This window comes from Dromiciops gliroides, chromosome 4 (genome assembly GCF_019393635.1).
Source record: "Dromiciops gliroides isolate mDroGli1 chromosome 4, mDroGli1.pri, whole genome shotgun sequence".
Classification (NCBI taxonomy): domain Eukaryota; kingdom Metazoa; phylum Chordata; class Mammalia; order Microbiotheria; family Microbiotheriidae; genus Dromiciops; species Dromiciops gliroides.
The window spans coordinates 218,170,803-218,195,354 of record NC_057864.1 but is presented as its reverse complement, the minus strand read 5'-3'; the positions used below and the strand labels follow the sequence as shown (position 1 = coordinate 218,195,354).

Sequence of the window (24,552 nt, the reverse complement as noted above, 5' to 3'; positions counted from 1 at the left end):
ATTTTGGAAGGCCGGGTGGGCGTGGGAGAAGGGGAAGGGGAAGAGGAAGGGAAGGGGAGGAGGAGGCGCGCGGGCCCCTGAGGGGGGTAGAAGGCGGAGCTCTTTGTGCGGGCGGGGAGAGTGGTTGGGGAAAGACCGCGCGCGGCCGGAGGAGGGCGGTGCTTTGTTTTGCGGGGCTCCGGCGCGCCCAGTGCTGGGGAGGGGGTGAGTGCGAGGGGCGGGGAGCGCAGCGGCTCCGCAGAGAGAGCGCGCGGTAGGCGCGCGCGCGCGGCCCCCGGTCTCCCCTTTTTGTGTGTCCTCGCTCCCGGCGGCGGCGGCTGCGGCTGCGGCGGGATGGAGGAGCTAAGCAGCGTCGGGGAGCAGGTCTTCGCCGCCGAGTGCATCCTGAGCAAGCGGCTCCGTAAGGTGGGTGGGGGGGCGGGTGGGTGTGTTGCAGGCGCCGGCCGACCTCCCTCCTTCCCTGGCTCCACACCCTCCTCGTCCCCCTCCTCCTCTAACTGTCCCGGGCGCCCTCCTAACCCTGCTCCTTCTCGCCCTCTCCTCCCTGCAGGGGAAGCTGGAGTACCTGGTGAAGTGGCGAGGATGGTCCTCCAAGTGAGTCCGAGAACAATGAGCTCCCAGCCTCCTGCCCGGGCAACTTCTCCGTGCGCTCCGAGCGCCCCCAAAGCCCCCGCCCCTCACCCACCCCGGGCTCCGGGATGGCGGCTGGGCTCCGGGAACGGCCTGGGGGCGGCTTGGGGCTGAGCACGAAGCCTAGAAAGTTTTTTTTTGGGGGGGGGGGAGGGACGGGGTCTTTCCGACTTGTGGTTTCCGGGTGGCGTTAAAGGGGAAGCTGGAGCTCTGCCGAGGGGGGAGGGGGACTAACCTTTTGTTTACAAATAAGCGGGGCTTGGGGATGTCCCCTCCTATGGAGCGGAACTCAGTTCCCTGTACACCGACTGGCCCTCAGCGCTTCTGCCTCCACCGTCCCCATTTGTTGCTTGCTGCTCCCGCTCCTCTTTGACACCCCTCCTCCTTCCTTAGCCTCCTCTTTTTAAGGAACAGTCCTTTCCTCCAACATCACCACCCCTTCTCCTGTGTTTCTCTCCCCTCTCCCGAGACTTAACGTTTCCTCTGCCCTTTCACTGAGCTGAGGTGAGGGAAGAAATCCCAATTGCCAAACTTGCACTAGGGAAAGAATTGGGAATCCAGGCTCTCTAGACACACGGACACGCACACCCCTCTAGATCCCTCTCTCCATGTTTTCCCTGCTGTAACCTGAGCTTTCTATTGATGTATAGTGTTGTTTTTTTAAACGAGAAGGGATTTGGCATCCCTCGAAAAGTCTTTCTGTTTATGCCCAACTGCTCCCTACAGACTCTTCCTCGTTTTCTTTATTTAATTTTTCCCTCCCTTTCTCTTAGTGTTTTTTATTTTGACCTGACTTATGGTCTCCCATGCCCCAGACATTTGTGTTATGACCAGATCCTTGTGCCTAATTCTTCAGACATCTTCTTTGATTTTTGAGCTGAACATCCCTCACCTTATTTACAACTTCTAATCTTTGCATAAAATCTCTTGCAACCCCCTCATTGTGTCTGGGCTGGTGGGTTATGGGTTTCTTAGCTTCATCGGATACAATTGCGTTTTTTCCTCTGAAAGGGAAAAGTCATTTTTATTTTTAGTAAAAGTTTTCCTTTTCATTTGATATACAAATAATCAGGGGGGTTAGATTGCAATTTCAACTAAAGTTCCATGTCAGTATTAATGTTTTCACTAAATTTGTCTCTAAAAGTTAATCAAGTTTTGGTGTTGTAAAAAAATCTGCCATAAAATACAGAAGGTTCCTTGTGGCCTGTCAGTCAGCAATCTTTTTCACCTATGTCACCTGTGTTGTGTTACCCTGCCCAATGCTTTGCTTTTCCAGACACAACAGCTGGGAGCCAGAGGAAAATATCCTTGATCCAAGACTGCTCCTAGCCTTCCAGAAGAAGTGAGCAAGTTAACATATTTCTTGTTCTTTCTGGGTGGGGGGGGAGGGGAGGAGATTGTACCTCTCCTGACTGCTATACTGGGGAGGGGGGAGGGGCTAAAGCCCGGTCCCATAATGCAGTAGTGCAGGGGGCCAAGGTAGGGAAATGGGGGAGGACATCTAGTGGTATTTTTGTCTTAACATCAGGGTTACTGGTATGTGATGTGTGCCTTGAGACTTTAAATTTGATCTTTGTAGTACTCCGTAAATGTCTTTGAGGGACAGAGAATGTGTTCTATTTCTTTAGTATCTCCAATAAGCACCTCGAGACACCCAGTAACCACTTAAATTATTCAGTTCAACAAACATGTAGAAGCAGTGTGATATTGACAGAAGAGTACTGGATTTAGAGTCACCTATCTGACCTTTGATAAGTCATTTGACCTCTCTGTGCCTCAGTTTCCTAATCCATAGAAATGAGACTTAGACTTGTATCTCTGGTCCCTTCCAACTCAAGATCCTATGGGTATGAAGGTATGCTTAGACCTGGGGAAAATACGAAATTTAAACAAAACTGCAATTCCTGCCCTGGTGTAGTTTGCTGTCTAGTGGGTAATTGCTGAAAAACTAGTCTCTCATAACAATTGTAAACCTGACTGTTCCAGCAATATACCTATTCAAATAGTCTGAATTGAATAGTCTGTTGCAGTCTATTGGTTGGTTAGTGGTACAAATGAAGTTGTAGCACATGGGTTGAGTTTCCATTAGCTTTATACAAAAAACTGCCTCTAGGTCTGTTTTTCTAAGCTAGCTGTCTTAGCAAATGGGTGACATTGATCAAAAGGAAAAATAGTCAAGAGAGAATGGATGGTCCAGTGTATCATTATCACTACTAGGAAAAAAAAGTACATGTCCTATTGTGTCATCTCCTTATATAAAGGACAGCACAATTATTTTTCTTTTGGCTGTTAAGCATATGGTATTGAGTGAGTACTGTGGGATCTTCTTGCCTGTCCCTAGGGCTAGATGTGTTTGTCTCTGTAATTCTAGATGTCTCTATTTTTAGGCAGGAAACTGGAGTTCGGGAATATGCATCCCAAGTGACTTTCCAGGGGAAAATGGGAGGGGGGGGGGAGAAAAGCATGCCCCTCCTCTAAATCAAAATTGGAGGAATGTTGTTTGTGTTGTGTTCAGCGATGCTGTTTCAGAAATTGTACAGTTGAGAGAACTGTGAACAAGCCCATGGGTAGCAAACTGTGGCAATCGTTTCTGGGTAGGATTAATACTTTCCCACTTACAAGTGATTGCCCTGTTGATAGAGACATGGTTTCTTGATAAATTAGATACTCCAAAAGCTTTCACAGCTGGTGTCAATCTGACAACATTGTTCTATGTAGTTCAGGCTGCATCCATTTTCTACCCCCTCCCCTTCTTCCCCCAACTCAGCTTGGTTCTTTGTGGGCTTCTCATATGAGTCATGACTTTTGAGAGATGGGAAGTAAAATATGTTTGGGAATGGGAGAATAGCCTCTCGAAAAATAACCAGGTTTGGAAGGCATCATTAAGAAATTGGTAGAGGGGGCAGTTAGGTGGTGCAGTGTAAAGCACTGGCCCTGGATTCAGGAGGACCTAAGTTCAAATCTGGTCTCAGACACTTGACACTAGCTGTGTGACCCTGGGCAAGTCACTTAACCCCCATTGCCCTGCAAAAAAAAGAAAGAAAGAAATTGGTAGAATATGAAAGATCTTCCAGTCTCCCTAGCTGTATAATTCATATCCTACAGATTTGGGGAAGAATATGCTGGTTTAACAAAGAAAAATAGAAATTTTGTGTTCTGGTAAATTTCTGTACTTTGCTGGGTAGGTGGATGGTTAAGTCCTGAGGCATCTTGGAACCATCTAGAAAACAAAAAGATCCCTACTCCAGAGATGGCAAATGCATTTTACTCTATTACCTGCCTTCTCCCTGAGAGGTCTCTTTGGGAAACCTTTTTTTTAGACTACACCTGGGATTTCATTAATATGCATGTCATTCGCAATGAGGAAATTCCTCAAATGCAAGTCTGCACATATCCTGCCACTTCAAGTTTTAAAATGAAATACTGAGAGGTTAAAGTGACTTAGCTAGGGTCACACAGCTAACCTGTATTTGAGGAAGGACTCAGCCAGATTTTCAGACTGGAGACTGGTGCTCTATCCATTATGCCATATTGCTTGAGGGGACGGATTTTGAAGCTTCTGATTTATGTGTATGCAAAAAGAATAGCTTAATGACTGTTGAATTTGTATCTTGGAAGGTAGTGAAAAATAATGTCAGATCCAGAAAGAATGACATTCAACCTCTGAAGCTGTGTCAGTAAGGAAGATGGCCCTGGGATCCTATTCTTTTAGGAAACCAGATAATTAAGGAAACCGCTATCTAGTGTGCCTTAGACTAACAGACCTGTTAAAGGACTTTAGAGATCATGGGATTATAGATTCTAATCTATAGATTAGATATATAATCTATAGATTCAATAGATTATAGATTTCTACAGTTGAAGGAACCTTAGAAATCATCTAACCCAACCCCTTTATTTACAAATAAGTAAGAATTCCTGAGAGGAACTTGCCCTTGGTCCCATAAGTACTAAGTGGCAAATTTGGAATCTGAACCCATCTGGGTAATTGTGAAATTCATGTCTGCCAATTTAATTACCAGAGACTTTCTTCAGTTTTCATTCCATGATAAGGGGCAAGGTGCTGCTATTTCTGTTAGGAAATTAAAAGCACCTTTTCATCCATCTTTCATAACCTTTGGTCACTAGAGAATTATTTAAAGATGTATTATTGGATGTAGACATTGGCTCTTGATGACTTTTTCTTGATTGGGATTAATGAGGTTGCTCTATTTTACATTGGGGTCTAGGGTACAGTATAACAAAATGCTTTAGGGGGAAAAGAGCGGCTGAGCAGGGGGAAAATACAGGAATCTAAATGCAATTAATCTATTAGTATTCTTTGCTTGCTTCTGGGGGGAAAGGAAATAGGTATTTATATAGCACCTGTTATGTGCCAGGCACTGTGCTAAGTGCTTATATAAATACTATCCCATGTAACCTGGAGACTACTTTGGTGAGCTCTGAGTAGATGATGGGGTTAAGGGACCCTCAAATACTTCACTTTCAGAGAGTAGTGATGAACAGACTCTTAACTTGTCCCCTGGAGGTGAGGGAGGAATAGGCTTTTTGGTGAGAATTTAGGAGTGAGGGGGCAGCAAGGTGGCGCAGTGGATAAAACACTGGCCCTGGATTCAGGATGGCCTGAGTTCAAATGCGGCCTCAGACACTTGATATTTACTAGCTGTGTGACCCTGGGCAAGTCACTTAACCTTCATTGCCCTGCCAAAAAAAAAAAAAGAGCGAATTTAGGAGTGAGGAAGTCATGGTAAAATAGAAAGGGCTGGTATGCAGAGCCGGCCATGCCCCTCACAGTTGTGTTTTTAGGGAGCATGATAAGGAGGTGCAGAACCGGAAGAGAGGCAAGCGTCCAAGGGGCAGACCGAGGAAGCATGTGGTGGTGTCAGCTTGTAGCAGGCGCTCCAAGATCAAGGTTCGTAGCCAGTTATCTTCAATTTTCCTACACTGTTTCCCTGCCCTCACCCCCCCCCCCACCCTCTCACCTTATAATATATATATAATATATAACATCTTATAATGTTCTCCTTGCAAGGCAGTAGGGAATGGAATGTGACTTTTAGCAGAAATTCAAGTAAAATCCAGGAAATTTGAATGAAAAGTGAGCCTGGGATCTCGTGAACATGAAGTTATTTCTTCATTTTTGTCCCACTTCAAAACTTTTCCTTAAACCAGGAAGAGACAAAATACAACTTGGACCTGAAGCTTCTTGTTGTCACTCCAAGTGTCTCCCAGTGGGGGACACTAAAAAACCACTTGTTTTGCTTCCTTTCCTCTCCTCCAGGAAAAAGGGGGGGTAAAATATTGGCTTCAGTTTTTTTTGTTACCGCTGTTTTCCCTCTATTTGATAGCAAAGTACACAGAGCTCTTTACTATGCAAAAACTCCCTGATTCTGAAGGTGGGGAAGAAGAAAAAAGGCAGATAAGAAAGACCCTGGGGTTCTAGACTTAGCCACAGACTGACCTGTTTGAGCAGACCGAACTCTTAACTTTTGACCCAGGGCTGTTCTACAGTGACCTAAGAATAGATAGTATGATCTCTAAAGTCTTTTCTAGCTCAGAAAATCCCATAATACTAGGAGTGTGTTGGCAGTTGTCTCCCTTCTGTCTTATCCAGCAGTAGATTGTATACTGCAAAGACTTGGAAAATCGGGAGAGAAGCCAGAAACAGACTAAAGGAGGACTTTTAGAAAAGAGAGCACACAGCGTAGATGGAGAACTTTGTGTTGAAAATTGCGTGTACAGCAATCCCCACCGCAACCTTAGAGAAGCAATATGGAAGGTCTAGTCCCCGTAGACTTGAGTTATCTATCACCTTGTTACTGCCTTCTCAAAGAGAACCTATAGACAGAAGATCAGGGTTCCCCAGTTTTAGATGTGGGTCAGGCTGCTTGGTTCCTTTCTCTAGTCTCCAGTGAAAATGACCTTGCTGCTACCTCCTGACTGAAATGAATGGCTACTGTCTTGAAAGCTCAACAGTAATGGAGCTCTGGCTGAAGCCATCCTCTCCTGAGAAAGACTTGAGTGAACCTGTATCATAGTTTTTCACTCTTAAAAAATTTGATAGGAGGATAATCGTGGCTTTAATTTTCTATATAAGGCCACAGCTCCTGAATTATAACTAGCAGGCCTTGCAGTACCCCATACCTCTGCTAGCCCCCTCTGTAAGGGTTTACACATAGATTGAGTGGAAAAACTGATCAAAGAGGGGCATGTTTTTGTAAAGTGCCAGGTCCTTTAGCATTCAGATTAAGATTTTTTTTTTGACATGGACAGTTTGTTTTGCTTGACTATACATGTTTATAACAACAGTTTTTGTTTTTGTTTTTCTTAATGGGAAGGGAAGTAGGGGGGAGAGGAAACAGATTTTTCTTTGATTGAAAAAAAAAATTAAAAACAGTCCCTCCACCAAAGTGCCAAGTGCTTGAGATATAGTTATGGTTCTCCCAGTTTTATCATATTGGTGGCCGTTTCAAGACAGATGACTAAATTGTTGTGAGCCTACACTATCTATTCCCTCAAATGGGGGGGGGGGGTTAGATTCTGTCACAGCCAAACATTGGGACAAGAGAAAAGGAGTTAGGGATTTCTGCTTTGGGAATGGGGGGGAGGTGTAAATGGAACACAATGTATTTGAGAAGTTATGTTTTGATGTACAATTGGAGGCTTGAGTTTGAGAGCTAGGGAACCCAGGAGAAGTGGGTAATAGGATATGGTTTCCTGGAATAGGTGCTAACTGATTTTGACTGATGAATACCAGACTAATCAGTTTGATGAGTGAGTTAATTAACAATCTGGAATCATAGGAAGCCTAGGTAGGCCTAGTGAATAAAGCACTTACCTGAAAAAAAAGGGGGGGGGAGGGGAGCCCAGCATCTCTTTCAGACCCTACCGTTGACTTGCTGGTTAATGTGAGTTTTGTATCCCTTCCTTTTATACCTTAGCCTCCTGTAAAATAAGCAAGTGAATCCTTCCCTTTCCCTTTGTTTTCATTTCTGAATAGTGAAGGGTTAAAAGGTGCACCAGCTCTTTAAGATCTGAACTCTGCAGAGAGGAGCTCTTAGGAACTAAGGAATAGTCATGGGGAGGATGATAACTTATTTCCCCTTATTTATAGGAACCAGACATACCATCAAAATCAAAATCCAGCAGTTCTTCTTCTTCCTCTACCTCTTCTTCCTCTTCTGATGAAGAAGATGACAGTGACTTGGAGTCTAAGAGAGGTCCCCGGGGCCGAGAGACCCATCCAGTACCTCAGAAAAAAGCCCAGATCTTGGTGGCCAAACCTGAGGTGAAGGATCCCATCAGAAAAAAAAGGGGTCGAAAGCCTCTTCCCCCAGAACAAAAGGCAGCCAGGAGACCAGTGAGCCTGCCAAAGGTGCTGAAAACTACCCGAAAGGATTTGGGACCATCAAGCAAACTGCCAAACTCACTCACTGCCCCTGTGGCAAGCCTCTCTGCCCTCAAAGCCCATGCCAAGGAGACCTCTGGTGGCCCCAGTGGCTCATCTACCACTGAGAACTTGACCAGCCTGATGAAGGGCATGGCTGACAATCCCAGCAGAGGAAGTATCAGCTGGCAAAGTTCCATCATGCACTACATGAATAGAATGACACAGAGCCAAGCCGAGGCAGCCAACAGATTGGCACTGAAAGCCCAGGCCTCTAATAAATGTGGCTTGGGACTAGACCTGAAAGTGAGAAACCAGAAAGGGGAGCTAGGGCTCAGCATGACTGGAGCCAGAGGTGTTACAGCCCCTAGCACTGGGAGTGGTGAGCAGAAGTCAGGTAGGACCCCAGGCCTACACAATGGAGGCAAAGTGGGACCAACCTCCATTGGCACTCAACCAGCTTCAAACCAAGAGCTGAACCTCCAGGCTTTGAACTTACAGAGCGTGAAAAACGGAGCCCCGGGGGGTTCTGTGCTTCCCCTATATTCCTCAGCTGCCAGTCTGAAAACCACCAGTAATATCAACCCCACTGCCAGCAAGGGAGTAGGGAGCGGTACCACCGGAGGGGCTGGTGTTCTCACTGATGCCAACAAAGGTGAGAAACTGGTCGCCAGGGGTGCGGTTGTTGCCACCTCTGGAAATAAGAGAGACACAATAAAAGGCAATTCCAAACCCACTGGGCAGGAGAGCCACCTGGCTGCTGGTGAGACCAGAAAGACAACAGCCCTATCAGAGATGAGCACTGGAGAGGAAAGCAGTAGCACTGACTCAGAACGGGACTCAGCCTCTTTCCCAGGCACCACGGGACAGAACCTGTCCGTCTCCATTCACACCAGCCAGGACTGGAAGCCAACCCGAAGCCTTATTGAGCATGTTTTTGTCACAGATGTGACTGCCAACCTTATCACAGTCACTGTGAAAGAGTCCCCGACCAGCGTTGGCTTTTTCAACCTGAGACATTACTGAACTTGACTGTCATCCTGTCTAATATACAACCCAGGTGCCAGGGTCTCTTCTCCAAGTGGACCTCTTAGCCTTTCATAGTACCCTCTCTTTGATTTTTTTTTTTTCGGTCGTGGTGTCTGTTTTTTTAAGTGACCCATAGCCTGCCCAAAGGAAAACAGAGGTGGGAAGATAGAGCTGAGATATGTCAGTCTTTGTTGTTTCCTCCAGATTAGCAAACATGTAGGGAATTCAATCAGCCACCACTTTGTCCTTTATCCCAGCCCACTTGTGTACATAAAACATGGATGGATGCATTAAGGAAAGGGGACCAAATCTCCAATTCCTTGTTATTATTTAGTATGACCTTGGATAGACCTATATGACAGGTAGGTAGTGCTGGCTGATTTACATACTATCACCCCACCATCCCTTCCTTTACCTTATCTGTCAATTCACAGGAAAGTGGGTTGAACCAAATGGTTCTTTGTGATTGGCTGTCTTAGGAAAGAAACAGGTTCCTAAGAGTGTTTCATTTTCTCTGAGTCTGTTACCTTCCTTGCTCCTCTTGCCACAGCATGGCAAAGGTGAACTTTCTAGCCCGTTACCTAAGAGCAAAGGAGGTTAGTTTGTCATACAGTCTTTTCCTTGTCTGGGTTAGCGATTCCAGCCCACAAGATGGGAACATTCTTTTATACAGTACCTCATCTGTTGGAGAGGCCTCTTGGGACAGCTTAATAGATGGGATATGTTGTTTACATTTCTTTAAGCTAGTATCAGTTTCTAAAAGGTGCTATAGGTGGGTGGGCCAGCCTAGAGGCCTCATGAGCTCCTTTCTCCTCAAAGTAGTAGCCAAAGTCACAGAGGCAAGTGAGGAATTTGCTGTGACTACCTTGCCCCTACATACCTGAAAGCTAGGAACTGTGACCTGAGAGTAGAATGAAGTCTATGGAAAGCAGCATAGGGGAGTATCCCTAGGGTAGGATATCTCTTTTTATTTTTCTGTGGCTCCAGCCCAGGGGTAACTGCTATAATATCCCCTGTCCCTAAAAAAAACATTTCCTGTTCATGACCATTTGCCAAGAAACCTTCAGGGAAGAGAGTGCTGGGAACAGTGGGCATTAAGAGCTCTTGTCCCATTTAGTGTCCCGGTGACCTCCCTCTCCTCTCCCCCTGCCACCATTTCACTTTAAACTTATTCTTTAATTTCCTGGGTAACTACAGAACGGGAAGAGGGAATAGCTTTGTTTCAACACTTGTACTGATCTGGATCCTAGATTTAGACATATGTTTGTGAGGAATTTTCCATAAATAGGGTACTTGGATAAACCTACTTACCCAAAAAACGATCTTTTTTTCTGGATATACAAAGGATGGCCCAAATGGCAGTCACTTGGCCCCATTAACTGCCCCCAAGAACCACCAAGAGAATCTATGTCCAGTCAGTTCCTGGAAATGGATTTTTTTGCTTGATATACATCCCAGGTGTTGTACAGATGTGCAGTACTAAACATCCTTTCTGTCCATGTCATGGCTGTTGTGTACTTAAGAGGTGATGAGTTTGTAAAGGGGCCAGTGACTAGGTTAGTGGGGAATGTTGCAGGTCTCTTATTCACCTACCTTTGTGCCCTGTGTTGTTCTGCCCCCTTTGAGAAACTGGCAGTATAATCCTTTTCCAGATTGGGAATTGGGACCAAACAGAAAAGAGGTAGGGTGAGGGGGTGCTGTAGATGGAAGATGTGACACCTTTAAAAATACTAAACAAATCTCCAGAAGATTCAGCCACTGGGCAGTTTCCAAGTGCTCAGCCTCCTGCTCTCTTTTTTTATAGAAAAGTACAAACCATGGGTTCCTTCCACAAGTTATTTATCCTATTAATCTTTGGGGGGGACTGCCAAGCTAGGATAGATAAAGATTAAGATGCTGACTTGTTCCCAAAAGAGCCGTGATAATACCATGCTCCTTCTAAAACTAGTCTGTGTCTTAGATATAATGTGTAAGATTTAAGGAGAGTACGTTCTGTTTGCAGTGGTTGCCTAAGAGCCTAGAAGTAACTACCTTGGGTCTTTTTGACAACCAAAAAAAGAAGAAAACTCTTTTCCTGCTTCTGTTTTAACTGTTAAAATGTGAAATCAGCCAAATGAAACTTTATTTTGGGAAGAGAAGGAACCAATGAGATTGAGGCTGGGGTGTGGTCAGGAAGAAGTTCATCCAGGTTACCTCATTTAAGTGGCCTTTATTCAGGAATCATTGGACTGGGTGCTTAACCAAGATAGTGATTTTTCTGGGGAAGCATGACCCTCAGCCTGGGACTCTTTCCTTGATGTCCTTAACCCATATGCCAAATATGTAAAAGTTGGCCTTTATTGTATTGGAATACAAACTCACTGTGCCTTTGGGGAATAACTGGTTTTCATGTCTACTGGGAGCAAAACAAGGTGGGGCAAGAGAAGAAGAGAGACCTCTTCCAAGTACTTTCTCACCTAACTTGAGAATAGCACAAAGCTGCCTCATTTTGTGTTCCTTAGTGGAAAAGAAGTGGTGCTTGCTTACTGGAAACTTGGAGGCTCCATCCCTAGAGTGCTGAGATAGAGGAGAGAGGAAAAGCTTCCCATCATTCCCAGAACAGTCCATCTGGGTATTATATGGGAATGTATGCACTTTCTACTACTAGAATGGGTTAAAAGAGCTGACTTACATGGTCCAGCATAGTAGGGGAGGGGTAGTAAAGTTAACCTCAAATTAGTTTATGGTTCCTAGGACCAGGTCTTCTAGTAATTCTCTCTCCCCATCACATCATCCCAAACAGGCTTTCAAATTCCCTGCATGTGATGGGCTTCTGCAGATGTCCCTGCTTTCTTCTGAATCGCCTCTTTAGCAAGCAAATTGCTGGTAACGGAGCCACACACACACCTCAAACATAAAGTTGAAGCTTCCAAGTTTCTCAGCCTGTTCCCACCAAGCACTTTCCTGCCTTTCAGGCTAAGTAAAGCTGAGGCTCTAGGCTGATAGTAGAGGTTCTAATTATGATCATTAGTGAATAAGGTTTGCAGCCATTAGAAGCAAATGTGTTTGTCCCTGGGTGTCTTGTCTGATTTGAGAAGGCTCTCATACATAGCATTGACTCTTTTCCCAAACTATGATGTTGTGCCTTTCTGTTAACTAGCTATTTCAAGTCCAAAGTTGAATCAGGAAACACCTTATTCCTAGCCAGTTCTGCCTCTTTTTTTTTTTTTTGCTTTTGCTTAAAATTTCTACCTTACATGTTTTTGTTTTATTCACAGTGGCTCATATATGAAAGAGATGTGTTCGCACATTTGAAAGAGACACTTCTCTAAAAATTTGTGCATTTTATTTCATCTGTGTTGGACAGATGTTCAGAGCTGGTGTCATATGTTTACCAGTAAACAAAACTAGTATTTAGAAGTCTACCTTCCCCCCCCCCCAAGTTTGCTGCTATGTTTTTTGTGTGTGCGCACATGTGTATAGCTAGGTGTCAATCAAACATCTGATTTAAAGTTTGTTACTACTTTTTACTTCTAAGGGTTTCCTAAGCAAATTATATGGCAGTATTTGTATATCGAATGGATATTTTTATCCTGTTTTTGCCTCCTTTTTATTTTTTATTGGACAGGAAGAAGCGGTCAATTTTGTCATCTTCCTTAGAGGTTTAGTATATATTTTTATATATATATATTTTGTACCAAAAAAGAGTGTTCTTTTTTTGTTACACTCAGATTTTGATAGATATGAAGGGCTGTGGCCTGAAGGTTTTGTTAAAGAAAATTTTGATTGCAAAAGGTGGGGGGGGATAGGGGGGCACAAAAGAACTGTTCTTGTTACTGTGCCAATGATTGGCTTGATTTGTGTTTTGCTTTTTTAATTAAAAAAAAAAAAGCCAAATCATTCATGTATGCCACTTCTAATTGCTTTAAACTACAGCTGTTTGCTTTTAGAAAACAGAGAACAAAAGTGGATATGTTATTACCATGGAAAAGCTTAAAATCTTTGTTGAAACAGGACAGTAGCCCAGCCCAAATATTAAATCAAAACCAACTAGTGGGGGAAATGTGCCTTCCCCATCCCCCTCCTTCACATCCCTAAGGAAGCCCATAGTGGTTTGGGGGATTTCGGGAGAAAGTTGTATTCAGATGCCTAAATCATTTTCTTGTTTGCATCTCATGATTGTGTGTGTTTTCTAGTGTTTTGGGAAAACTAACACTATAGCATAGATTACAGATTTTTTTTAGACTGCTCTTAATTTATTTTACAGGAAAAGAAAACACTAGCAAATGGTGTCATTTGGTTTTGTACAACTTTTTTTATTAATGTTAGTATATCAATAAAAATTGTTTTAACTTTTCAACTTCATGTGTCAAATGTGGTAGCTGACAATTCAAAGCAACCTTTTCTTTCCCCTGTGCTTCCCAAGGTAAGTTAGTATAGTGGGAAGGGGGTGGAAAATAATGCCTTTGAAAGGCTGAGCACTTTGCTGGGGTAGGAAAATTACTTCTTAAAAGAGGATAAGTAGGGGGCAGCCAGGTGGCACAGTGGATAAAGCATTGGCCCTGGAGTCAGGAGGACCCGAGTTCAAATCTGCCCTCAGACACTTGGCACTTACTAGCTGTGTGACCCTGAGCAGCAAGTCACTTAACTCCCATTGCCCTGCCAAAAAAAAAAAAAAGGATAAAGAATTGCCAGAGGTAGGGTTCATCATGTATTGGATTCTCTTCTGATCTCCATCCCCAAAGCTGTATTTAACTGCATGGAGTACAGAAGCTACAACTAAAACAAAGGAAAAAACGCTGGAATGATCTTGGAAAGCTGTGGCAGTTCTTAATGCAACATGTGGTAATGCTTTAAAAGGACACTACTAGGGGCAGCTAGGTGGCAGTGGATAGAGTACTGGCCCTGGAGTCAGGAGGACCTGAGTTCAAATACCGCCTCAGACACTTAACACTTAGTGACTGTGTGACCCTGGGCAAGTCATTTAACCCCAATTGCCTCACAAAAAAAATAATAAATAAAAGGACACTACTATTAAATTCCAGGGGACTTGCCATTAAACATGTGAATTTCTAAGATTGTACCACCACTAACCCATTGCTTGTAATAAAAAGATGATTTGCTTATTACATAACCTCCAAGCCTTTAAGGTTTGTATTACTCTCAGCACGAATTTATTCATAAATTTCAACCCTCCAAGAATAACCTAGCTTCCTTTGAAGTAAGAGGAAATTGGGCCTGGCTCCTGGCCTGGGCTTTGGTTGAATGGCTAGTAGGGCAAAAGGCCTGGATTTTTTAGTTCTGGTAAAGATTTCGACCACACAACAGGAATGTCTAACACCCAACCCAGCCAGAAAAGAGTCTTGAGAACTTGAAATCGCAGTGATTTAGAGTAGTGCAGGGTTGGAAAGGAGTGATGTGCTAATGATGTTGCTTCTATCATCTGACCTTGAAGAAGAGGCCAAAGGGAATTTATAATGTACTTTCCAAAATCTGTCCTTGAGAGGTTAACAACTGCCTAGATAGCAACAGGCCTCCAACTAGCCTTTGCTCTGAGCATGGAATTGAATCTCTGTTTCCTGACACCCTGTTTCAACAATGTCTCCAGAGCTGGGCCAGATGGGATACAGGACTCGGGCCCACACTAGCCATTGTTAGTTTCTGCGCTACTGATCTGATCAACTAATCCGCTAGCCTTTGGAGAAGAATGGGGTCAGCACTATAGAAGAGAGTGCATCCCAAGGGCCAGGGGATATACTATGCATCCAGGCCAGGCAAAGTGGAGTTTGGCATGACATTCCTCAACTACTGTACTCTCCCCTCTCCCAACCCTTGGGATATCCAACACTCATGCTTCCACTCTAGAGAGAATCCTATACCAGGATAGGTGTGTGCCCAGAAGCCACATGTAGAGGGATCCAGTTTACTACTATCTTCATTCCCCAAACAGGCTTTGCCTTTTCCCTACCACAATCCTCTTTGGTTATAACTGCTCCAGTATCATATATATCAGTAGTTGATATATGAAAAGGGGCAGGGAGTGGAAATAATTCTTTCATCTTAACCCAGAAGATTCTTGAAATGGGAAGGAGTACTGAGTTGTGTTGGTAATGATTGTCATTCTGTGCCTGTCTTTTCATTCTTCCCCAGTGAGCCTTAGGCCTTAAAATACGATTGGCTGCTTCTAGAACAGAAAGGTGGTTTGATAGCAGGCCTGTCTCCACCCGCTAGAGGGCGCAACAGGCCAGCCATAGGCAATCCCTCCAGCTCTGCCCAGTAAAGACTGCACTTGACTGCAGTTTGGTGTGGAGAGAGGGGAGAATAATTACTTCTTTAGATAAATATTTTTAAGCCAGCTTCATTTCATTGGTTAAGCACTTCAGTGTGCCTAAACAAGAGGAGCAGTTAAGTGACGGTTGTAGGACTACCCCCCAATGCTCCTGTCCTTACAGTTCCCACCTTTCAGATTCTGAATGATCTGGTTCTCTCAATCTCCAACTGATACTCAAGGATGCTAGCCATTACTCTTCTTTTCCTAACTTAAATGAGGTAATATATGTGGAGCATTTTTCAAATATTAAAGTACTACATAAATGTGATTATTACATAATATTAACAGTATAATAACAGAAAATTGAGGAAGAGTCCTCTGAAACCAGGGGTTACTTTGAGTCATATACAACTGGGGGGGGGAACATTTCTCAGACTGATTACACTTTTATCCATTGTTCTTACCCTCAAAGAGTTGTTTTCTCTTCAGTGAGAAGGGGTAAAATGTTTAAAATTAGAATTAATTCCTTTTTGAAAATTAGAAGGGATCTTAGAGACAATTAGCCATTCCATCTTTTTACAAAGGAAAAAACTAAAGCCTAAATAGAAGGTTCTTTCCCACAGCCACATCAGGTGATTTGGTGGCTGTTGGAATACTAGAACTCAACATGTCATACGGCCTTCTAATCAGCAGCTTCTGAGCCCTAAATTCTTAGAGACCAGAAAGGGGGAATTAACCTCAGAGGATCTATAATTTCCCTTGCATCTCTAGTATTCTAATCGAGGAGTCAAGGTGGAAAGAACACTGAAATGCCCTAGTAAAACACAGGAAACTACAGGAAGCAGAGGGTCCCAAATATCAGTAACCCCTCATGCACTGCCATGATCCTGGTAAACTGCAGAGGAAATTGAAACTTACAGACCTTGGGAGAAAGAATGGACACCAAACCCCTTGCTCACAGCAAGCCTTGGATTTTCAGTAAACACTTGGACAAATTTACCTAAGCAAGTAAGTCAGCCTGAGCATCCAAGACACCTAGACAGAGAAGTCCTGTCTAGTTTAAGGGGGGAAATCTGCTCCACATTCTTATTTTCTTCTTTCCATATTGAAAAGCCTTTTTCATATGCCTTACATACCCACCCCATCCCAAGACAACACTGGCTGGGGAATGCTGAGGAGAGTTAGGGCACTTCCTGACTAATTGAGGTATCACAGTATAGTAGAAAGATTGCTGGGTGTAGAGTCAAAGGATCTAGAGTCAACAACAGCAGATCAATACAGTGGAAAGAGCACTGGGTTTGAAATTGTAAATTCAAATCCCAGCTCTGCCACTTACTATCCACCATTCCTCATTAGGAAATTAGGGGGTTAGAATCAATGACCTCCAAAATTCCTTACAGCTTTTAACCTGCAATCCTATTATCTGATTTGAATACTAGTTCCTCCATTAAGTCCCTGTGTGACCTTGAACAAAGACAGTAACAGTAACCTCTTTGGACCTCAATTTCCCCATCTGAAAAAAAAAAGAGCATTGGGAAAAAATACTTCCAAGGTCCCTTCCAGCTCTATATTTTTAATTTAATCTATGACCTGTTTCTCTTATAAACTCCAAAGAATGGGACCTAGAGACAAATCTGTTATTGTCTTCATCATCATTGTTCAGTTATTCAGTGGTGCCTGATTCTTGGTGACCCAGAACACCAGTGCTGCCCTGGATAAATCTGTACCTCCCAGAGCCAGCTGCAAATCTTTCAGACTGGGTAACAGTCACAGGAAGGAGTAGGGTAAAGCATTCCAAGACCAGGTGGTAGGGACTTGTGGTTTGGCCTCAGTTTTTGAGGAAAAGGAGATGGACTTAGGTGTAATTCATTTTGCTGAACACAAAACTAGACAGAGTCAATTTGCACACATTTCCTTTCTTGTCTCATGACCTGCCCACCTAAAGGCCCAGTTCTGCTCCCTGTAATGGTCTGCTACCCTGCCAACCAGGATTATTCCTGGGAAGGATGGGAAGCAGCTGAGTTGGGGGCCAGCCTCAAGACATTATTCATCCTCTCTGTCAACTTAGGGAGGGAAAGGCTACCAAGCTACTCTCACATCTGGTCCCCTTGGGGGAAAGTATCTTTAAGAGTTTGTATATGCCATGACCCTTCCCCCTTCCCACTAGAAAGGGGGAATATTATCTATGGTTGCTATCTGTGTCGGGACCAAAAAGTCTCATTTAGCAGAAAAGATCTTCTCTCTCAACATCTTTATTGGACAAGAGAACATTGGAAACTTTAAGGGTCCAGGAACTCCCAAAATAGCACTTCAACCATCAGTCTCAATTTCTTACCCTCAGAGATACAGGTCTCTGCCTGACCCATTCTCTCCCCAATCCAGCCACTGTCTCTGTCTCTCTCCATCCCTTAGTCTACATTCTGTTTCTGTCTGTCTTTCTGTTTGTCTGTTCTCTGTCTGTCTCTGTCTCTGTCTGTCTGTCTGTCTGTCTCTCTCTCTCTCTCTCTCTCTCACACACACACACACACACACACACACACACACACACACACACACACCACCACCACCACCAGCTGCTGCTGCAGAAGCTGAAACCTTCAAAGTGTACTGGGCACCTGGTCAAGAAAGGTGGGGTAGGGGTGGTTGTGGCTTTAGGGGGTGGGAGGGAAAGAGAGGCAACAGCTTCTGCTCCTTGATGCCTGAGCTCTTGGTTAACTAATCATATCAGCGAGCTCTCCTCGGTTCCAGGAGGAAGCAGTTGCCTAGCAATATCCGAGAATTAAATTCCTCAATCAATAGGCGTGAGGGGCTCCATTTCGGGGAGAGCTGGGGAGGTCGGGCCTGTGGGGGTAGGGGGAGGTTCCCAGGCATGATCAGAGTGGGAAATGGCTCCAGCCTAGGGTAGGACCAGGAATCCCAGGTATTGGGGAACCCAGGGAGGGAAGATAAGAGAACATTAGGTTCCATGGGCCTGAGACTTGGAGAAATCTAGACCATTTGGAGCCCAGTGATAAAAAGAGGGTTCTGAAATCAAAGGCGCTAGAGAGCCTGAGAGAATTAGAACAATGACCCAAAGCTTGGCCCTAAGGGAGAGGAACCCAAAGGCTGATCAGAAAGTGGAGAGAGATCCTGAGGCCCAGTCCTCTAGACATCCGTTTGGTCTTCTAACTCCGGGTCCAGCCCAGAGCTCAAAGTAAGAGTGCAGGAAGACAGTTCTGGAAGCCGCTGTCCCCCCAGAATAGAGAGGAGAAAGGAGGGAAGGCAGGCCTTTGGCCTTTCTCCAGGATCGGGATTCCCCGAAACTAGGAAGGGCCTTTGGTGACATCAGAAGCCATGGTGGAGAAAGAGGGAGGGAATGGGGAAGGGGAGAGAAAGAGGAGTCTCCGAGGGACAAGAAACCTGAGACAATGATCTATTTACAAAGTATATATTTAAACACATAAAAAGCGGGTATTGGATATAGACATTCAGAATTGCAGAAGATAACGTATTGAAGTTTCACTTTTTAGCTCTGAGGCGGAGATAGATTCGGAGATTTGTACAAATCTTAGAATTAAATAAACCAAACACACATTCAGCATATATGTAGAGACCTACATACATAAGGCTCCCCCATATCCCTCCCCACCTCCCCCCCGCCCAACCCCCCCCCTCCCCACCCCTGATCTGGATCGCAGTACAGCGGCGTGAACTGGACACACACATACACACGCACACACAGACGCCTGAACAGAAGGGCTTGAATCACCGGTATGTCTGAACCCGGTTTGCGAGATGGAGGGTACAGGTACTCGGGCTCTGAGGAATGGAGGAAGGAAGGAGGGGAAAGGGAAGAGGAAAAGAAAAAGGAAAGGGAAGGGGAAAGGAAAGAAGGGGAAGGGGCAGTCAGATAACCTCAACGCATCTCCGAGTTATCATACCCATGGTAACATACATGTCCCTTGTATTGTTTCAGCTAAAAATAGCATCGACATTTAAGCAGATACACTCGCTCACTTCAGTTCTTTATACAAACTAAGTTTCAAAGACCAATTTTACAAATATGATCAGGTTTTTTAAAAAGCCCATTCTGGGGGCTCCTCTGTACAGGCGCAATTTTCAATTTTCAACTCGAAACAATAAAACTTCATCTATTACTTTTGTCTTCCCTTTTGTCCTTCAAGGGTCAGAAAGTCTAGAGGAGAGAGGAGAGCCTAGAGGTGAGGGACGGGACGGGACAGGGAGGGGAGGGGGGGTGTCAAGTGATGGAAGAGGAAGAGACTAGCGAAGCTCTCCGTACACTTCCCACTTCAGGAGCGGTCACCATTCTCCGCCCCATCCCAGCCTCTCTGACTTCAGGTTAGTCCTGAATCTGTGCTTCGGTCTGGCACGCAACCCCGGCCCGGGCCCCCCAGTTCCCCAGTGAAAAAGCCCTCAATTTCTGGGCTTCGCTGGTCCTAGAAGCACAAGACATGGACCGGAGGGGAACAAGGGATTGGGGTCTGTCTTCGCTCTTTAACTGATTGTGGGACAGGTTTGTGCTTTTAAACCAACAGAGATGACCGAATATCTCAAGACTCTGAGCCGCAGTTATATCTGAAATATGCCTATATTGAGATATAATATATAGACACATATACTCCCATATGTACACACATATGCATGTATGGAGATATAGATACACACTTATATATGTACACATACATATCTAAGTATGTATATACACACTTCTCTCCTCCGTCTCTAGCAGTTTTCCAAATGAAGCCCGCTTCTCTTCTCCTCCCCTCCCCCCCTCCCCTTGGCCGAGTTTGAATACAGAGTTCAAATAGAGAACACTCCACGAATCGAAAAAGCCTATAAATTATAGCTTTTGCTTTTAAGAAAGAAAAAAAAACAGTAAAAGTTCTGGTGCACATTCTTGGATAGAAACACTGCATTTCTCCTTCTTCCCCTCCTCCTGTCTGAGCCTCGAAGATACAATCTCCCTCAGCTCTGAGTCCAGACGAAACGCAGGGGTTCCATCCCGAGGTTCAGAGCAAGGTGAGGAGCGGAACAAGAGAAGCCTCCCCAACCGCCCCCACCACCATCCAGCCCCGCCCCCACACCGCTCCAGCTGAGCGAGCAATGGGAGCCTCAGCCGGGGGTGGGGGTGGGGTGAGAGCAACTTCTCTCTGAAAGCCGGAGGGGAATGGGGGGCGGGGGCGATTCGGCATCCCTAAAGAGAAGAAAGACATAATACTTTTCCTGGGAGTTGGGTCCTTCTCTCCCTCCAAGGATAAAATCGGAGAAGGGGGTGGGGGAAATTTAAATTCAAAACACTTTTCTTGCAAAAGAGCGAGGGTCCCGAACTCTGGGTAGTGACAGGCAATTCTCCCAATTTATCCTGGCATTTCGGGAATGTAAACACATTATGTTTGTTGTTTTACGGAGTAAGGAAGGGAACCAAGGGAAAAAGAGATTATACATACATACTGTGTGTGTATATATGTTTGTGAGTGTATACACACACAGCATCATATATGTTTTATCTCCTATAAAGTGCATTTCTAGTGTTGTTCCTTGGACATTTCCCCTGCTCCCCAAGCTCACCTTCATCAGCAGGAGAAAACAAAAGGTAATTCAAGTTAATACTTTTCACTCTAATAGATGTTTAATCCATTTTTTTTAAAGGCCAATTTTTCTGGGGGGGGGGGGAGCTCTTCCATGACCACAGCTGGCCAGTGGAAGGAGAGAGGGACTTGCTTTGCTGTGGTTTCAATATAGCTTCTTCATACCTAGTTGTCTGGGAGGACAGCCTGGCCACACCACCTGGATTATGTCATTAGCAATACCTCTAGTCACAATCCAAGTTTTAGGGAAAGGAGCCTTACAGGAGTACTTCTGTACACATAGATACAAGGTTTTTCCCTTCCTCCCAAACTCCCAGCCTTCTCAGCGTCCACAGTGACTCCAAAGCATCAGAACATCAGAAATCTAAAAGGTCAAAGGACAAGAATAGGGCATAACCATGATTTAGTCTGTATGTTGGTTTCCTCCTGCCTGGAGCTCAGTAACTCTTCAGGGTGGTATTCCGTTCTGGGTGGTAACTAATCCACATTTGAGTCTCTTGTTTTAAATAAAACAACTTCAAGAGTTGAAATATATATATATTTAGATATTTTCTTAAATAACATATTTACATCTAATAGAAAATATAACTCTAGAGATAATCTTTCCAACCAATACTGGGGATGGATTGGGGAAGGAAGAGGAGGGGTGTGAAAGGAAAGGATCAGCGCTTTGTCTAGATCCCATCCAGAAATAAAAAGTACTATGCCAAATTTCCTTTCTCTCTCTGTTTCTCACTCCCTCCTGCTTTTTCTCTCTGGCTGGATTCCAGAAATTCATCTTTTCTCCTTAAAAAAACCTTGGTCCGTGTTGCTTTCCTTAATGGTGACGGTCAAAAAGTTTGAGGTCACATCTGTGACCACCACTTTCTCCAGGTTGGTCAAGGATGGGCTCCAGGATTCCTCCTCAGGGTCCCCGAGGATTCTGGCTACAGGGATCCTGGCAATCAAGGAGGGCCTACCCCCTTGGGACCCCATGTCCCGATACAGGCTCCCAACTGAACCTGGGTTGCCAGAGCCATGTCGGACTCGAGGGCCTCCAGAGTCCAAGCCACTCTGGCCTTTGGCCTCCAGAAAATCTGCCCTGTGCTTTATGACTCGGGGTGGGTAGGTGTCCACAGCCAGCTTGCCCCCGGCCTCACCTCCGCTGGGACTAGCCACTGTGCAGGCTAGGTCTGCGTCTTGCCTTCGGGCCAGCTGAATTACACTGTGCCCAGCTGTGAACTTGCCTGCCCCAGAGGGGGCATCCTCCATCTTCCTTCCTTTGAGGTAGTCCCCAAGACTGTCCCCTGGCTCCCCCGAGGTCCGCTGGGAAGGGTCCCGAAGATCCTTCCGGGGTTTGGGGCCTCGCTTCTTAGAGCTGTCCCCTGGGGAGCTAGGTTTGTCGTCGGGTCTCCCAGTCCCCCTGTCCCGGTCACGGTCACGTTCCCGGTCCCGTTCCCGAGCTGAATCTCCTCTGCAGGTGCTACTGGTGCTGGTGCTGCTGCTGCTCCCAGGTGGGGAGAGGCCAATGTTTCTAAGTCCCTCCCGAGCTCGAGAAGTGGAGCCAAGTTCCTGGGGAGATCGTCCTGGGTAGGGGACCCTAATGCCCCGAGCTGAGTCGCTCCGGAACTCGTAGGTTTTTGCTTTAGCCTTGGCCTGTGCCTGCAAAAGAGAAACAGGGAATGTCAATGGCTTTGGGGCTGGGCCCTCTACCCCTCCCCCAAATCCCCTCCCCTCACCACCCTTGGCTTGCTGAATGACAACCAGCCCAAGGCTGTGTCAGGGACTGAATGAGGATACTTTTATTTACTCCTCTACAGGTCTATCAGCCTAGAGAACTCCCCCACCACCATACACACCTACCTGTCCCAACAATATCCCTCCCAGCCATTGGCGGTTGCATCCTACCTTGAGGAGAAAGGTTTTGGGTTTAGGACCTCGCTTTTTGGGACCATACAGCTCCATCTCTCGTTCCCTGGAAGGAAGGAAGGGGGTGTTGAGAAAGAAAACAAATTAGAACTCCCACCCCCGGCTGGATCAAAGCCACAGCTACATGTTTTTAAGTGAGACACGGAGGGCTAGGAATGGCCTGTACCTTTCCTCAAATGCTGCGAGAAGTCGGGCATCTAGTATGTTTTCTTCGGGTTCCCAAGTGCTATACCTAAGAAATGGTCAAGGAGAAGGGAAAATAAGTTCCAGTTGGTGAGAGGGAGGCTAGAGAAGGGTATTATATGCAACTTTCTTTTGTATCTCTATGCAAAGGAGAAGAAGGAAAAAAGAGGAAGAAAAATCTTCCTAATAGTAGTCTAGGGGCCACGAATTACATATAACCTACTTACTTCTGGGACCAGCCCTTCCATTTCACGAGGTATTCCATTCGTCCCTGTGGATGCAAAGGTAAAATATGTGTGTGCACAGGGAAAAATGCATGACGAAAACAGAAGAAATGCATGCAAAAAATGCATGCACCAAATGAATGCGCGAAACCCAAGTGCATAAGGCATGCGCCCAGTGCATCTGCCACCCCATGCACGAAATGCTGCACAAAGTGCATGCACACACACGTACATACATTCGTTCCCCCTTCTCCCCACCCCCACCCATGTAATCTGTGTATCCTTGCAAGTCTAGGGAAAGAGCCTGAGCCTTAGAGCCAAAGCCAGAGCCGCCGCCACGACCGCCGAGGCGGCTGCTGCTGCTGCTGCTGCTGCTGGGACCTGGGGGAAGGGAAGCAGCGCTGCAGCAGGGGGTGGGCACCGGGATGGGGAGGGGAGAGGAGGCAGGGGCCTCGGCCTGAGGCCTGCGAGCACCTACTTTTCTGATGCGCCGCTTCAAGAGGGCTTCGGCCGCGAACACCCGCTCCCCGACCGCTGAAAGCTCCATGTTGACTCGTCGCTTACCCCCTTGGCCGCTTCCAGCAGCAGAAAAGCAGCAGCCAGCGCACGACAGACCATAATACTCCCCCGCTTACGTCAGTTCTCCCTCCCCCTCCTCCTTCTCTCCCGGTCTCCCTCCCTCTCCCTTTCCCTCTCCCTCTCCCTCTCCCAACCTCCCTCCTCTCTTTACCCCCCCCCTCGTCTCTCTCTCTCTCGCTCGCTCTCTCTCGCTCTCTCTCTCGCTCTCTCGCTCTCTCTCTCTCTCTCTTGCGCGCAACCAACCTCCCCCTTCTCCTCTCGTCTTCTCCCGCCTCCCTCCCCCTCTTGCTCCCTCCCCACTTGTTGCTAACGGCGTCGCTAATGCGGAGAGGACAGTGGAATATTCCGCCGACCTCTGATTGGCCGAAATGGAGTCCGCCCCGCCTCAGCTACGCCCCCCTCTCGCTTTCTCCCCCGCGTTGCTACGTGACCAGAGTTCCAATCGCTGGGGGGAGGTTGGGGGGGGTGGAGTCTGGAGGGACACCAGAGACTGGGTGGAAAGGGGGGAGGGAAGAGGGAGGGGGAAAGGAAAAAGGAAGAGAGCGGAAGTGACGTAAAAGAGGGTGGAATCGGCTGCTGTCAGTCTGAGGAGGGGAAGGAGGGGTGTCCCTTCCAACCCTCTCGGTCTACTCGATTGAATACACACACCCTCCTCCAAGTTTCCCTCCCCGAGATCAAAGGGTTCCCCTTCATTCCCTGAGAACAGCACTCTGGTCTCAGTCGCGACTCCCACCCTTCCACAGACCCCAACCCTACACTACATTCCCCGGATTC

The 24,552-nt window shown here is 46.0% G+C and overlaps 2 protein-coding genes across 2 annotated transcripts; one reads left to right on the top strand and one right to left on the bottom strand.

Annotated features, from left to right (window-relative positions):
- Positions 1-302: 302 nt before the first annotated feature.
- Positions 303-9,112, top strand: CBX2 (chromobox 2). Its single transcript, XM_043963247.1, has 5 exons — positions 303-405; positions 551-594; positions 1,907-1,972; positions 5,437-5,542; positions 7,745-9,112. Exons 1-5 carry the CDS (start codon positions 334-336, stop codon positions 9,041-9,043), a joined length of 1,587 nt encoding a protein of 528 aa, XP_043819182.1. The 5' UTR covers positions 303-333; the 3' UTR covers positions 9,044-9,112.
- Positions 9,113-18,955: 9,843 nt separating this feature from the next.
- CBX8 (chromobox 8) lies at positions 18,956-23,862 on the bottom strand. Its single transcript, XM_044004347.1, has 5 exons — positions 23,678-23,862; positions 23,203-23,246; positions 22,959-23,024; positions 22,772-22,838; positions 18,956-22,525 (listed from the first exon to the last, which is right to left on the bottom strand). The coding sequence occupies exons 1-5, from the start codon at positions 23,744-23,746 to the stop codon at positions 21,659-21,661; spliced, it is 1,113 nt and encodes a 370-aa protein (XP_043860282.1). The 5' UTR covers positions 23,747-23,862; the 3' UTR covers positions 18,956-21,658.
- Positions 23,863-24,552: the final 690 nt, after the last annotated feature.